At 41.4% G+C, this 16,299-nt stretch overlaps 1 protein-coding gene across 1 annotated transcript in view; it reads left to right on the top strand.

Moving 5' to 3' along the window:
• LOC114466812 (metal transporter CNNM1-like) overlaps window positions 1-16,299 on the top strand; it is a 55,237-nt gene that overhangs the window by 22,727 nt on the left and 16,211 nt on the right. The window contains 6 exon segments of the mRNA XM_028452584.1: window positions 762-907; window positions 2,803-2,946; window positions 2,949-2,972; window positions 3,025-3,079; window positions 5,760-5,864; window positions 8,767-8,871. Of these exon segments, the coding sequence (XP_028308385.1) occupies window positions 762-907; window positions 2,803-2,946; window positions 2,949-2,972; window positions 3,025-3,079; window positions 5,760-5,864; window positions 8,767-8,871 (579 nt within the window).

Raw genomic sequence — 16,299 nt, 5'->3', positions numbered from 1 at the left:
TTTACCGGTGATTAGTTCCTATCTCTCTTCTGCTCCATGGTCCAAACTGAAACCGTGTGTTATTGTTGAGCTGCTGATTCAAAACTACAATCAAAATAAAGGTGAAAACAGTTATCATGTGTGGTGTTCTGTGTTATAGTCATAAATATGCAGACTTTCACACGGACACACACAGGCTTATTAAACGGTAATGATAGAGCTACTATCTTTACAGGGAGCTAACATTTACAACACTGGGCTTTATACCGGTGATTCGCTCCTATCTCCCTTACGCTCCGCCGGACCAAACTGAAACCGTAGCCAGACACACACACGCCAGAGACACACACACACATGCCAGAGACACACACACACACACACACCAGAGACACACACGCCAGAGAGACACACACACACACAAGTCGCGTTCTGAACACATCTTATACAAACCCAGCGTAAACAAACAGAGCAAGCCGCGGAAACAAACTAGTGCGGGCATTTAGGAATCGAAAAAAGAATAAAAATGCAAACATCTTCGTAACGGTTCTAGAACTGGACGTTAGGAACCGGTTCCAAATAGGAACCGGTTCTCGGTGCCTAACCCTATGTGTGATAAATCGATAGAGAGATCAATCCCTTAGGAATTACTTCAATACAAAGCTTAATATTTGCCATTCAAACTTTTAAAATGAGCATTTATCAATGCACAGTAAACCAATGACAGCATCGACTAGTAAAAGAGAAATCAGGTGACCGTTTGTGTGACCTTGTTCTTCTTGTAGTTCACAGGTCTCCGTCTCGCAGCAGTGGGCTGGAGCGTTCTGAGTCGATGCTGTATGGGGGAAGCATGAACCAGCTGAATGGAGGAGGAAACAGCTACCTGCCAGATTACTCTGTCAGACAGCTCACACACCTTCAGATCATCAAGGTAATAATGTAGGGTTATAATAACTAATGATAACAGCAGAGTTTAGGTTTGGAAAAAAATGATATGATGGGTATTTTAACTTTTTAGTTTGACCCACATCCTATCTGTTATCATTGAGGAGGCGGGTTTATGACCTATGCTAGAGCCAGTTAGCAGGGGGAGCTCTTGCAGTGTCAGACCAATCACAATTGGAATTGCAATTTACTTTGCCATGAGGAATAATTCTTAAAAGATATGAAGAATCAAATCCATAATTCAGACCAAAAACAACACTGATGTTGCAGAAAAAGCAGGAAGGAAGGAATGCAGGCAGGGAATTGATGAATGTTAATGTTTAAATTTATGATATTATACAATTATAATTTATCAGAGAATAAACGAACGCTGATCACTTTACCACAGCACAGACAATTTTCTATTCACCTGGATTATCTTACAGTGTTGTTGCATCACAACACCAACAGTGTATATGAATAAATAAATTAATTTATTGGTCAGAGAGCGACCAACACAGGCAGGCTTTATGAGCTGACGTATGTAGGTCAGTCCATCCGTTAAAAATCGTAGGATGTCATTGGATAAATGAAAGGATTGCAATCATCCATTTTCTCTCTCTACTGTCAGCTGTCAGATCTGATCCACGCAGCAACTTGTACAATGAATATCGTACCCATTCTTGGGCAGGTTGTTTTTCACTGGTCAGGAGGCGATGCTTTTATACTGGCCCATATCCAGTGCTTCATTTGTAAATCACGAGGTTCCAAAACAAACGCCGCGTGTTGTTCAGGCAGTAAGAGAGAGACAAGAATGTCATAGAATACATTTTTTTAAAGTGCCTTTTGCTAACTGAATGGGCCAATAATATCATGTGAACACAAACAACCAATTAACCTAAATGTTTAATAAAAGACTGATGATTCAGCTCGAAAGAAGCACAGACAATCGCTTGTTATGGAGCACATCCGTCTCTCACTCTAAGTGACAGCTGTCAAATCTGCCATGTTTCAGCACCAAGGACAGCGCAACGTCACCGCTAATTTAGCCACAAAGGTCACTTAACTTTCACAACATGAAAAGCCACAAATACAACATATTTACAAACTTTTACACCATAACTCCCCTAATAAACCAGCGGCAGAAAATGAAAATAAAATGCGTGCTTACCTTTTATTTGTCAAAGCAGTCAAAAACAGCCATGGAGAACTTTGTGTCCTTGCAACTTTTTTACATATTGCACAGGCTTGCCTTGTCTTTCATAAGTCTAGAGTAGTAGTCTCTTCTCTGTGTCCCTAAGTCCTCCTCATGTCCCCTGGATATTTCTCCTCATCATTTTTCAGAAACAATATATACCTCGGACTTAGCTTCACTTATTGGCTTGAAAAAGCTCTTTTTGTGCCATTTTTAAATATTTTTAAAAAATCAGGCGCTAGATCCAAATCAAATAAGTGCCGCTCAAAAATTCTGGGAGGTGCCGGATCCTGCTCCAAAATAAGCTCTGCCCATATCTTATCCTAGCACTGGTCCCAACCAGGTTAGCCTCTCAGCCTAAGTTACCATGGTTGTAATACAGCACACACAGATCAAATCCCGGAGGTTAACTCGATAAGAGGACATCTGGCTTCTATCGTCCAGAAGGTTACTAATTGTCAAATCAAGTTCACGTCTTATTACCGACCTCTGTACACGCTTCTTTGCAGGCTACTTGTATGTGTTGGTGAGTTACAGTATGTTCTAAACCCAGCTCATAATCTCTGTTAGTGGGGGAATAATCAATGTTTGCTGCATTCTGCTTCACAGTGACAGGAAGAGCTGACAGCAAAGGAACAAAAATCTAGCTCCACATGATTAATCAATAATCCGTATAATACCCAGAATGCTCTGTCCGTTTGTGTCAGATCACAAGGAGCCACTATCAGAACGCAGTCACAGCCACTAGGATGGACAGCTCTCCTCAGACTCCTGATGCTGACACTCGTCTGTCAGACGCCAACAGCCCCACCCCAGAGCCTCCAGCCACTGAGCACACACCCACGCTGATGCCTCCAGGACACACCTCCACCCTCATGCCTCCGCCCCGGGATTACGGTCGGCCCGGCTCGGCCCGGTCCAGAGGACAGCAGTCCAGCGTCCCTCACAGCACGTCACTGCTCAACGAGAGGAACCGCATCGTCCGTAAGTAGCTGCACACTGATGGGGATGAGGCTATAGTTTTTTTTAAAACATATAGAATGAATTTAAAAATAATCAAAACCTTTCAAAACAACTGAATATTTCACTTTAGGCCAAAATTTAAATATAATCAGAATCAGATTTATTTTTGTAAATGACATTCAAACTCGTGCCATTTCAGTGCAAGAACTTCTTCTTGCAAATGCAGAATAACAATTAATAAAAGTAAAAGTACAAAGAAAAGGCATAAATGGAATTCATTTTTTTTAATGCATTTAAGCTTCTATGAGGTTCATAAATGTGTGCATTTGACTTCAGAGGAGTCAGTGCCTCACCAGTCATGAACTTACACTGTGTTGCCTCTGTTTTAAAGAGCATGCTGTTTGAATATTCAGATACTTTAGGAATCAAGAAATAGAAGAATTCTCAATGGTTTAGACTGCTGTCTATTAAGACAATATGTTCCATCCATTAATCATCTTTACCCCTTATCCCAGGGGTTTCAAACTCATTTTAGTTCAGGGGCTAAATACAGACCAGTTTGATCACAAGTTGGTCACAGATTATAAGCAGGAAAGCAAGAAATTTCAACAATATGTCCTACTTTACACTTCCACGTTTAAATGATATGTAAAGTATGTAAAGCACAATAATATCCAAGCAATAAGTTGCAGATATCAGTCCCTGCAGGATCTTCACATAGAGTTACTTGATTTTGTGATACATTTGTATTTAATTTGGGGAAATGTTATGGAATAATTTAAGGATAATTGTAGGATTTTTAGGAAATAATGAGTTATTTCAACAATTTGCTTTTAAAAATGATTTCCATAGTGTGATATAAACATGGGACAACTGTGAGCGCTGGCAAATATTGTAAAGTTTCATTGAATTTGTGTATTTTCAGGGACTGCAAAATCTACAACTGAATTACCAGTAGTTTGTAATTTATACATTGATTCTTCATGTTTTATCTGTCACTTTCTCCTGCGGTCTCTAAAGGGCTGGAATTGGCCCCCAGTATATTTCAGTTTGATTAGTGCAGGGTTTTTCAACCTTGGGGTCAGTAATAGTAAAATAAAATAAATGTTTTTGATTACATTTATTTATTTATCTTTTTTGCACTTTTAAAAAATAATACATAATATCACAGAAATAGATATACGGTGCATGTAAGAGGCAGAAAGCTCAAAGAGCTTAAATGTTTTTTATTCTTTTTCTAATTAAAACACCACACACAAGCTGAAACAGTTTATCTAAGCTGGTGCATATTGTCACTTAGTGCACTAATCGTGGCTACTCTGTATTTGTAACACAATACAACAAACAAGCTCATAATTTTATTGAAAATAAGTCTCTGGGGTCACCACAAGGAAAGGTCGGGAAGCACTGGATTAGTGTGTAAGTTGAGATACAAACAGGACTGGTCATCAGTCCCTCACACACAGTTAAAACACACACATTCACTTCTTCAGTCTGGATAGTAATTACAGGTTAAAGGTCCTGTATCATGCTATTTTTCACCCATCTCTATTTGTTCTAAGAACCCCAAAAACATAGTACTTGAGGTTTATTTTCCCAAACTTGCCTGTTTTCCAGAGTTTTAGCTTTCTGAAAAGTCACTTTCTGAGCAGTTCTAAAAACAGGCTGTGTTGGGGCCTACTCATGCATATTCATGAGTAGGCGTGTCTGTAGACGCAGACTTCATGCCTCGCTCTTGCTCTCAGTGATCACCAAAGCAATATTCTGGAGAAGAGTTGATTATTTTAAAGTGAGAGTGAAATGTGATGTTGTAGTTGTGCATATGGTGACAAGTGTGAAGCTTCGGTATAATGGTGGTGGCTGTGAACAGAGTGAGTGTTTATACCTAAAACAGGTATTTAGTTTAAACCCACTACTTGCACATGGTATATTGTTGTCATGCTTTACTGCTACTTACCCGTCCTGTACTTTTTGTTTTACTTGGTTGTGTACAGGTATATTTAAAGTTCAATAAATGTTAAGAGTTCTATTGGTGTATTTAACTTAATTTCTAATATATACATTTATATCATATGAGTGTTTCAATTGTCTTTCATAATCAATGTGCATTAAAAAAAAAGTATATCGACTTCCAAAATCGGCTTTAGATATAATCTATTGGCTGATTTTTTTTTTTTTTTTAATTGGTATCGGCATCGGCCTTTGAAAATCCCATATCGGTCGACCTCTAGTTAAATGCAGAGAACACCTTTCGTGTATGTAGCTTTACATATATGACAATAAATTACAATATATATTCTATATTAAACTGCAGTGTTTGTTTTACCTGTGAGATAGTTTGAGAGAGAGTAGCTCACATTCTTATATAGGGTAGGAGGAGCCAGGATTGTCAGGAGGAGGAGTTTCAGCTTGCGGGGAAAATCTAACTCACCCTGTTGGTGCTGACTGTTTACAAAATGTGTAATAACAAGGGAGAGAGGAAACAGAACTTTTTCAACTTTGGCCCTCGAAATGAGGCTAACTGGATATACATCACTATAGCAAAACCATTATAAATTGATTTTTAATACCGCCCCTTTAAGAGCAGGGAAGTAAAGGCTACAGCTGATGTGATCCAAACAATCGCTCGGTTGTGAGTCTGATTTTTTTTCCTTGTGTGTGTGTGTGTGTGTGTGTGTGTGTGTGTGTGTTCCTCCTGCAGGCAGTAAGTCTGATGGCCAGAAGAGTCCCAGTGACTCTGTGTTTCTCAGGATGGATGAGATCCCCTACATCAGAGAGGACCGATCTGAGAACGACACTCACACAGGTTTGTCTGTTCATCATGTTTACCTACGTGCATTTGTATGAATAATAATTCACATTGCACTGATTAAACCACCAGACATCACAAACTTTTCCCAAAATCTTGTTTACAAAGTCAAATAAATTACTATCAAATGTATTTTCTTTATTACTAATCCTTTACAAAGTATTTTCACCCAACTTTCATGAATGAATTAGTTTTTGGAATGGTTTCTGTATTTCAGCACACATTTCTGTGTTAAAGGTAGGGTAGGCGATTTTCTACAGATACACTTTGTAAATATTTGGTTGAAATTGTCTTTATGTCCTGAGAGAAATTAAGATCTTATGTGCTCTGAAAAAGGAATGAAGAAAATCTGTCAACTGTAGCAGCTGTAAATCAGTAATAACTTCGACCAACGGAAAAAAACTAACCGTTCTTTTAACCAATCACGTCCCCCTGTCGTTCTCAATCCCTCACATGCACAAACTCACACTGAAAGCACGTCACCGCTAAAGTTTATCGTCTACTTACTGCTGAATGAGATATGAGACAACAAAGTTTCAAAACAATACAAGCGATGAGCTGAGGTCCTCTTTTGCAGCAGCTGAGCGCGAGCATGTGAGTGAGACGTAGCACAGAGGGGAGGGGGTAAAGGCGGAGCCATCGGGGAGGCAACATTCAAAATCATTCTAGATTTTGAAAATCGCCCTTGCACGGGGGGGGGCATTGCCCCGTGGCTTGCGCTGTCCGGTGGGGGGGGGCCTGGACTGCTGTTCCTGCACCGCCTGGGGCTGTACGGCCTGCTGTGTTGTGGCCTGTTTGTGGGCTGGAGTGGGGGGGCGCGCCCCACGGGGATTTGGCCCGGGGGCTCGCCCTTGGGGTTTCCCTGTCCTGCGGTAGTGCTCTTGGGGTCCGGCGGGCCTGGCCGGCTGGCCGGGCCGGTCTTGGCTAGGGTCTTCTGGGGCGGGTGGTGCGGGCCGTGCCCTACCATGCCTGTGGGTGCGGCGCCGGTTGGCTCCGGCCCAGGCAGTGCCCTGCAAGCCGGGCTCTGCGGTGTGGCTGGAACCTTTGGTGGGGGGGGGGGCTTTCTACGGCTCATCGCGCGGGCGGCATCAAGGAAAGGCGATCTGGCGCACTCTGGGGTGCCTGGTCGGTGTGTCTGGGGGCCGGTGGGGCAACTTGCAGCATCCCCTTGGTGCCCTCGGCGACTATGGGCATGGTCGCTGTCCCTGGGGGCGCTCCTCTTGGTGCTGCTTCCGTTCCGGGTCCTTCTGGCCTGGGGTCTGATTCCTGCTGGCTCTGGGCCCGCCTGCGAGGTCCCGCTGGCTGCCCGTTCGGCGCGGCTCTGGTTGTCTGCTGGGCGTGGGCCTTGGCTCCGCTGCTGCTCTCTGGGCCCTCCCCTCGGGGGTTGGGTACTTGGGTGTGGGTGGGTGGGGGGGGCGGGATGCTAGCGGGGGGCATTGGGGTTGGGGGTTGGGGTCGGTGGCGGGATGCGCTGGGTGCTCGGCTGCTTGGGGCTTCCTCGGATGTGTGTGTGGGGGGCGGTGGCTGCCTCTCAGCCTGGGATCTTGGGGGCGTCTGGGAGGTTGCTTGGCCATGGGGGGGTGGCCTGGGGCTCCCTGAACCCCACTCTTTCTGCTGGCCTGGCTGCATCTGCGGGCCTGGGGCAGTTCCTGGGTTTGTGGTAGCGGTTTTTTGCACATATACTGGTATAGGATGCACTGGCATGCCTTGGGATGTGGGATAAAACTCATACTGGGCTTAACTTTAGACACGTTAATCCCAAATACCTGCTTTAGATACTACCACTCACTCATTCCCCCTGTTCACAGCCACCACCATTATAGCTAAGCTTCACACTTGTCACTATACTGGCTTGATTACACAACATAATAAGCACAATATATTCTACAACTTCACATCTCACCCTCACTGTAAAACAATCTATTCTCCCCCACCCTTTCTATTTCCGACCTTGAGTCTCTCCTTCCTGCTCCCTTTCCCCTCCTCCTCCTCCTCCCTCTCCACTTAGGTGTAACACTGCTCTCCCTTTTTATATCCTCCCTCTAATAAAATATTTCTTACCCTTCCTTAGGGAGGGCTGGTGATGGTCACAATTAAGCAATAAAATAAATCAATTTTTTTTATTGCGATAACAAAACATGCATTGCTGTCTCATAGTGATTGTACTTCTTGTAGTGTTGACCTTTGACAGCATGTGCAGACAAGAGAAAACTTTTCATAGGAATTATTTATTGAAATTAAGCAGAAATTTGGAGTAAACATAAATAGTGGCATCAATGCAAAATAATACACTTTGGAACTCTACAATTATTCAAGTGGAGTTTCTTTAAATTTGTCACAAATTCAATGAAACTCGAGTTTTCCTATGCATCTTTAACACAATGGAAGTAATTTTTACCCTCAAATTGTGAAGAAAAAAAACCTAATCCTTCCAAAATCCTGCTCAATCCTCAAATTTAATAAATATTGTCACTACCTGTCACCTTTTGCTGGATGTTGTCGATGCCTTATATACTACATACTTTTATATCATTTATTCAAGGAAATGCAAAGTAGCACTAAAGTTAAAATAGTTCAATTCTCCATCTCTGCGGCCCATTTGAGATCAAACTTACCCATATTTGGCCTCTGAAATATCATGAGTTATCCATTTTTTTTTTTTTTCAGACACCGGTGCAATAAAATCAATCATAAATTACAACATTTATGTCTGCGCTGTTAACTTTAATGTCGACTTTAAAAAAGTGATTTTCTTTCAGCCCTTGTTGAGCTTTTTTCAAACAGCCAATCAACACAAAGTTTGGTGTCCCACTGCTTTTTATAATGTGTTCAGATAAATGTCCTTCATCACAGCGGGGTTCATGGCAGCCTCTCCCTTTTTCTGGCTCATGTCTTTCAGACCTAGCCTCGGTTCCCACGGAAACGGACACGTCCCCCTTCATCAGTAATCTGTCGCCGAGTGGCTCAGAGGACACACTGGGCAAGAAGCTGCTGCTCAAACTCAGTATGTGTCTCTTCCTCACTCACACACACACACACACACACACACACTTTGCTGCACACATAGACTAGAGATGCTCATGGTTAACCAGTTAACCAATAACAAAAACTTAACCAATTAATACTAACTAATTAATACGAACTAATTAGGTACTTATAAATCCACTCACACCTGATGTAGGGATCTGCGTAAAATTGACGCCGTACGTAGGCATAGAACCCCTCCCCATAACCTGACATGCTCCTCCCAAAACCCCTGACTACATGTCAAGGCGACGTGGAACATAAGGGCTGTGATTGGTCAGCTCCTAACCTCAGCCCCGGTCACTGACCTTTCCAGTCACACCCCCGTGTTTCAGCTTTTTGCGTAGCGATACGAGAGTTGTTTCTACAGTGGATTGAGTCAAAGAGAGAACCGAGACGGACTAAAAGTGTCAGTTTTATTATTTACTTTCATGGCTGTAGCACGTAAACACTACCAAACAGAGTCAATCACAGACAAAATGTGTGTGTTTACTGTTATTATCACTACTCTGCCTCGTCCCTGTACCTACAGTGTGTTTGTGTGTTTCATTAACAGTAAACAATGACTGACATGATGTGGAGGCTGCCAGAGGAGCAGACATGACGTTATGTTTAAAGCTAGTTTTACAACTCTCCGCTTCCCGGTGTCACGTACTGAGTTTGTAACAGTGCTGCGATTGTACCCGTGCTGCGATTGCCATGCGCAAACTGTCATACTGAGATTAAAATGATATCTTAGTTGTAATTCACATTAATATTGTGTATTAAGAAGTGTAATAATGTATTTTAAATATTTCAGCAAGTTATTTCACAGTGAAGTGCATTTTATGCCAGAAATTAACTTTAAACATTTACTTTGAAATTTAATGAACAATCTCAGTACAGCAAAATTAGCAAAAAGCAGAGCGGAATTAGCAAAAATTAATTTTCTAGTAGTGCGCATGCTCAGATACAATCACAGTACGTTGCTCTACGGTGGGGTCGGGGCCCCCTCACCCTTGGCGTGAATGTTGACCGGAGCGTTTGACAGTGCGGTCGATACACTTTTTACGTGTTGCATATGTTTATATTGAAAAATAAAGTGCACAGTAATAAATCCAGAAATAAATTACATTTTAAGATGCTTAAAAAACATAAAACATTTGTTTTCTGTGACCGTAAGATAAACAAGGGCTCATTTGTAACAACACATAGCCACAACCCCACAGCGGCCAATCGCATAGCGATGCGTTCCCTCGACGCAGAACTACAACTGGTCAACCTCTGCGTCACGTTGATGGTGTAGGTTCTGGCACAGAAGCATATACCAAGCTTCATGGGGGAGTGTCAACATGTGCAATACGAGCACCCTCCCCACCTCAAACAAACCTTAAACTGTCCAGTTTTCTCGACTGCCGCTGACTTCCACGTTAAGTCAATGGAGTATTATCACGTCAACTTGTTGCTGAAAGTCACACAGGGTGAGTATGTGCCGACACACGGAACAACAAGCGGCGCAGCTAATGTGACCTAAATGCACAATTAATCACATTTTAATCGTGATCACGATTTTGGTTGCCATGATTAAATTCACCTGATCGTCGGCTATATTTTTCTCTGTAATATGTATTTATTCCGTTAGCCTTTGGTACATTTTATATTTTTGGGTTAGTTTTTAAAAATGATTTTATAATTCTAATTGCATTTTAAAGCTCAATTTTGCACTGAAAACTGTACACATATGGTAGTTTGTTTAAAAGTAGTGCATTCTAAACACAATTTTTCCCTAATCTGATAAGTAACCGTGATTATAATTGTGATTACAATATTGATAAAAAATAATCGTGATTATCATTTAGGCCATAATCGTGCAGCCCTAGTCCAAACCCGGCCCGACCCATTTGATTCTGTTGGGCTCGGGTCTGGTTTGATATCCATCCTATGTGAGAGTGTCGGAGGAAAAATAACGAGTGACGGATCCATGTTTTATTTCCACCTGGCTTCATCCCAGCCCACAGCTGAAGCCGAGAGAGGCGGGACTTATGGTTAACAGACCGGGCTGAGCCCAGAGCTTGTCAGCATGTTGCTTTTTCTGAATAAAAACAAAAAAAACTCAGCTCTGCACTTTCTTCTTTTGACATAACTCCCCCTCATCAGTCTAGTTTAAAGTGACCCGAAGCTGCCGAGCCACTGAAGTGTTGCTCGCTTGTTATTAAGGTAGCTTAATGAAGGGCCTGTTTTGATATGGAGCAGAGCCGCATTTTAAATGTAAAAATTGCCGACGATCGTGGAGGCCAAAATTGTAATGACGATTAAAATTCTATTAACTGTGCAGCCTTAATGCACTATCCACTACACTCACAGGAACCTTCATACCTCACTGACATGATACATACAGTATGCAGATTATCACTCACTTATGTAGAGACTCTGATTTTCAGCTTCAAAATTTTCCCTGTTCTGTTTCAGCGTTTATCCATTTTTGTGTCACTTCTACGTCAGTTTATACTGTAACATCCATGCAGTGTGTTATAGTTGTAGTGTTATTGTTCTAATGTTAATGTCATGATAGTTCCAATTATTGTGTGTTCTTTGAATGCATCTTTGGGCAGAGCTGAGATGTGAGTGGCTGTGAGTGAAATAGGGGGCGGGTCAGAGGGGAGGAAATGCCCTTGTTTTTTGGCGTGGTTACGGCCGACAGGAACCGCAGTACAGTGTGGAAATAAAACGACTAACAAGCAAGAAGGTTGTCATGGTTCAATCGTTCATCCAATGTTCTGTGGAACGTTACTATACGTTCCTGTTTTGTTTTCATTGACTTTTTATTACAGGCTGTCAAACATCACAAAATAAGAATAATAATTTTAAAAAGCAACATTCTTGCTTTTTCTGTTTCACTGTGTCTTTTTTTCCCAGATATGAGAATATCCGTGCATTTCTGTATACCAAATGCAATTTTACGCCCACATTCATGCACGCTGCTTCTGGTCTCATGCTCTTCTTTCTGTCTATCTCTGTCTATCCTCTGACTCTTCCTCTCATGCCATTTCCATCAGTTTTACTCGACTTCATTGAGCTTTATTGACTTATTTTTATGAGAATGAACAGTGACCAATGTAAGAAGCTGTCAAATAGCACAGCATCACTCCCTCTTGTGTGATATTGCTTTTATACAAAAGTTCTAAAAGTGCATTTTATTAGTCGACATTAAGCAGCAATAGATTATGAATTGTTTATTTAATCATTTATTTTGCTCCACCAAAACAAATAGGTCCACAACTGGAAGGGAGACAAGGCTGTTGCCTGTGTAAAAAAAAAAAAAAAAACTCAAGTTAAAAACTAAAAAACCATGAGGCTTGATAATGACTATAAATGTAAAAACTGCATTTATTGTGTACAACATTTAATAAAATGTATTTTGAGGCCTTGGGACATCAATGTTGTCATCAAAATATAAGAACAGATGCACGTGAGGAATGGGTTCTACATCTCCATGACGATCATCAAAGCATTCTTCCTAAACACTCACCCTGTGGTAGAGTGACTTTCATCTTGACAGTACAACTTTGCAAATTATGAATTCCAAAATGAAGAAGTGTTTCAGACGTGTGCATCACATGATGGTTGAGGAGAACCACAAAGGATCCATCCCACTGAACCTCACCGGCCACCTTGCAGTGGTCATCACAGAGGAAAAGGAAAGAAAGGCAAAAGAAGTGCTGTTTGGAACCATGAACAGCAGGAAAAGGAGGGCTGAGGACGAGCTCGAGGATGAAAGGCCAAGCAAACGGAGCTGCATGGACAGCAGAAATCGTGAGGTGAGGAAAACAAGAAAAATCCTCAAAGCCAGAAAAAGGTCAGTCCACAAAAAGGAGCTCCAGAGCGTTGGTTCCTTGGTGTGCTATGAGAAATACCCTACATGCCCTGTCATCATCAAAAAAGCAAAAAAAGAATTTAAAGAAAAATATTGTGAATTCAAAAAGCTTGGCGAAGGAGGCTTTGGATCCGTCATGGCAGGAATACGTCGTTCCGACTCAAAACCTGTGGCAATAAAGCATATTCCAAAAGGCTTGGTCCGATACATGTTGGTGAAACGCCAAGGTTATAAATACAAGGCGGTAACTGAGGCGGCCCTCATGGCCCAGGCAGCCGGCCTCCTCTACGATGGTAGTGTGGCAAACCACAGTGTCATCGGCTTATTGGATCTCTACCAGCTAAGAACGGAAATCCTGATAGTTATGGAGCGACCCTTGAAATCAATGGACATGCGCAACTTCAATATCCTCAGAGAGGGGCGTATCCCGGAGCACGAGGTCAAGAGCATATTTAAACAACTTGTAGATGCTGCAGTGCTAATGCATGAGAATGGGATTTTTCACCGGGACATAAAGGCAGAGAACGTCCTCGTTTACCTGGACCAAGGAAACCTCTCTGTAAAGATCATTGACTTTGGCTGTGGCGATATCATAAAAAATGAGCCATACACGTGGTTTTCTGGCACTGTTAACTTTGCACCACCAGAGAGTCTTTTGCAGAGACAGTACTACGCAGAACCAACAACAGTGTGGCAAATAGGGGCCCTGCTGCGGAACCTCTACGCTGAAAAAACATTTAAAACTAGGAAATACATGGAAGGACCAAACCCCCCCTTTGACTGTCTGTCTCATGAATGCAACGACTTCATGAACCAGTGCTTGACCATCTCCCCAAAGCAGCGACCACAATTGGTGGAGCTACAGCGTCATCCCTGGCTGGTGTAAAAATCTCCCCCGCCACTCCACGCTCCCCCCACGTCACTGTGGTGAGAAAGTACAATAAAAATGGGGTGGATTCGCTGGATTCTCTCAGCTGGAGATAGGCACATTAAAGGAGAAGAGAGAGACTTGTTTTCGTGTAGTGGGCGTAGCAATCCGATGCTACGTAGTAGGTCCAGAATTGCTGCATCTACCGGACTATAATGGTTTGATTTACCTAAATCTAAGATTGTAGCTGTCGACGAAGAATTGCTGTTTGTTTCAACTATTTCCTCATACAGTGACTTTTACAACCAAGATATTTTTTATGGATCTTTCTTTTGTTTTACACAAACTTGGATAGACAAATACTTACAAAACAACAAGATGGGAAATTCAATTTTAAAAAAATGCCTAAAAGTTTGGTTGTGATTAAATAAAAACAAAAAAAACAAACGTGTTTTACTGTTTTGAATAAGTATTCCATAAAAGTGCCCACACTGGTAAAAAAAGAGAGCAAAATTCTGAAGTAAACACATGTTAAAATTGTAAACTTTATTGTAAAGACACAAAACAATTGTATTTTTTTGGTAATATATAGAAATTGCATTGACTGGTATGTTGTACAAGTTATAGTCAAACAATAATTAAGTATTCTTGGGAGTAAATTCCAAATTCTAATAACAAAATGTATTTTTAGAACAAGATGAACCTGGGAATAACATAAAAAGCTAGTTTTACATCGCTGTCCTGCTCCCAACTCTCCACTTCCCGGTGTCACGTATTGAGTTTGTAACTGTGCTGCAATTGTACCCGTGCTGCGATTGCCATGCGCAAACTGTCATACTGAGATTAAAATAATATCTTAGTTGTAATTCACATTAATATTGTGTATTAAGAAGTGTAATAATGTATTTTAAATATTTCAGCAAGTTATTTCACAGTGAAGTGCATTTTTTGCCAGAAATTAACTTTAAACATTTACTTTGAAATTTAATGAACAATTTCAGTACAGCAAAATTAGCAAAAAGCAGAGCGGAATTAGCAAAAATTAATTTTCTAGTAGTGCGCATGCTCAGATACAATCACAGTACGTTGTTCTACGGTGGGGTCGGGGCCCCCTCACCCTTGGCGTGAATGTTGACCGGAGCGTTTGACAGTGCGGTCGATACACTTTTATACTTTGTTTTACGTGTTGCATATGTTTATATTGAAAAATAAAGTGCACAGTGATAAATCCAGAAATAAATTACATTTTAAGATGCTTAAAAAACATAAAACATTTGTTTTCTGTGACCGTAAGATAAACAAGGGCTCATTTGTAACAACACATAGCCACAACCCCACAGCGGCCAATCGCATAGCGATGCGTTCCCTCGACGCAGAACTACAACTTGTCAACCTCTGCGTCACGTTGATGGTGTAGGTTCTGGCACAGAAGCATATACCAAGCTTCATGGGGGAGTGTCAACATGTGCAATACGAGCACCCTCCCCACCTCAAACAAACCTTAAACTGTCCAGTTTTCTCGACTGCCGCTGACTTCCACGTTAAGTCAATGGAGTATTATCACGTCAACTTGTTGCTGAAAGTCACACAGGGTGAGTATGTGCCGACACACGGAACAACAAGCGGCGCAGCTAATGTGACCTAAATGCACAATTAATCACATTTTAATCGTGATCACGATTTTGGTTGCCATGATTAAATTCACCTGATCGTCGGCTATATTTTTCTCTGTAATATGTATTTATTCCGTTAGCCTTTGGTACATTTTATATTTTTGGGTTAGTTTTTAAAAATGATTTTATAATTCTAATTGCATTTTAAAGCTCAATTTTGCACTGAAAACTGTACACATATGGTAGTTTGTTTAAAAGTAGTGCATTCTAAACACAATTTTTCCCTAATCTGATAAGTAACCGTGATTATAATTGTGATTACAATATTGATAAAAAATAATCGTGATTATCATTTAGGCCATAATCGTGCAGCCCTAGTCCAAACCCGGCCCGACCCATTTGATTCTGTTGGGCTCGGGTCTGGTTTGATATCCATCCTATGTGAGAGTGTCGGAGGAAAAATAACGAGTGACGGATCCATGTTTTATTTCCACCTGGCTTCATCCCAGCCCACAGCTGAAGCCGAGAGAGGCGGGACTTATGGTTAACAGACCGGGCTGAGCCCAGAGCTTGTCAGCATGTTGCTTTTTCTGAATAAAAACAAAAAAACTCAGCTCTGCACTTTCTTCTTTTGACATAACTCCCCCTCATCAGTCTAGTTTAAAGTGACCCGAAGCTGCCGAGCCACTGAAGTGTTGCTCGCTTGTTATTAAGGTAGCTTAATGAAGTGCCTGTTTTGATATGGAGCAGAGCCGCATTTTAAATGTAAAAATTGCCGACGATCGTGGAGGCCAAAATTGTAATGACGATTAAAATTCTATTAACTGTGCAGCCTTAATGCACTATCCACTACACTCACAGGAACCTTCATACCTCACTGACATGATACATACAGTATGCAGATTATCACTCACTTATGTAGAGACTCTGATTTTCAGCTTCAAAATTTTCCCTGTTCTGTTTCAGCGTTTATCCATTTTTGTGTCACTTCTACGTCAGTTTATACTGTAACATCCATGCAGTGTGTTATAGTTGTAGTGTTATTGTTCTAATGTTAATGTCATGATAGTTCCA

This window comes from Gouania willdenowi, chromosome 1, assembly GCF_900634775.1.
Source record: "Gouania willdenowi chromosome 1, fGouWil2.1, whole genome shotgun sequence".
NCBI classification, from domain to species: Eukaryota; Metazoa; Chordata; class Actinopteri; order Blenniiformes; family Gobiesocidae; genus Gouania; species Gouania willdenowi.
The sequence above is the reverse complement of the archived record's forward strand: the minus strand, read 5'-3'. Positions and strand labels throughout refer to the sequence as shown.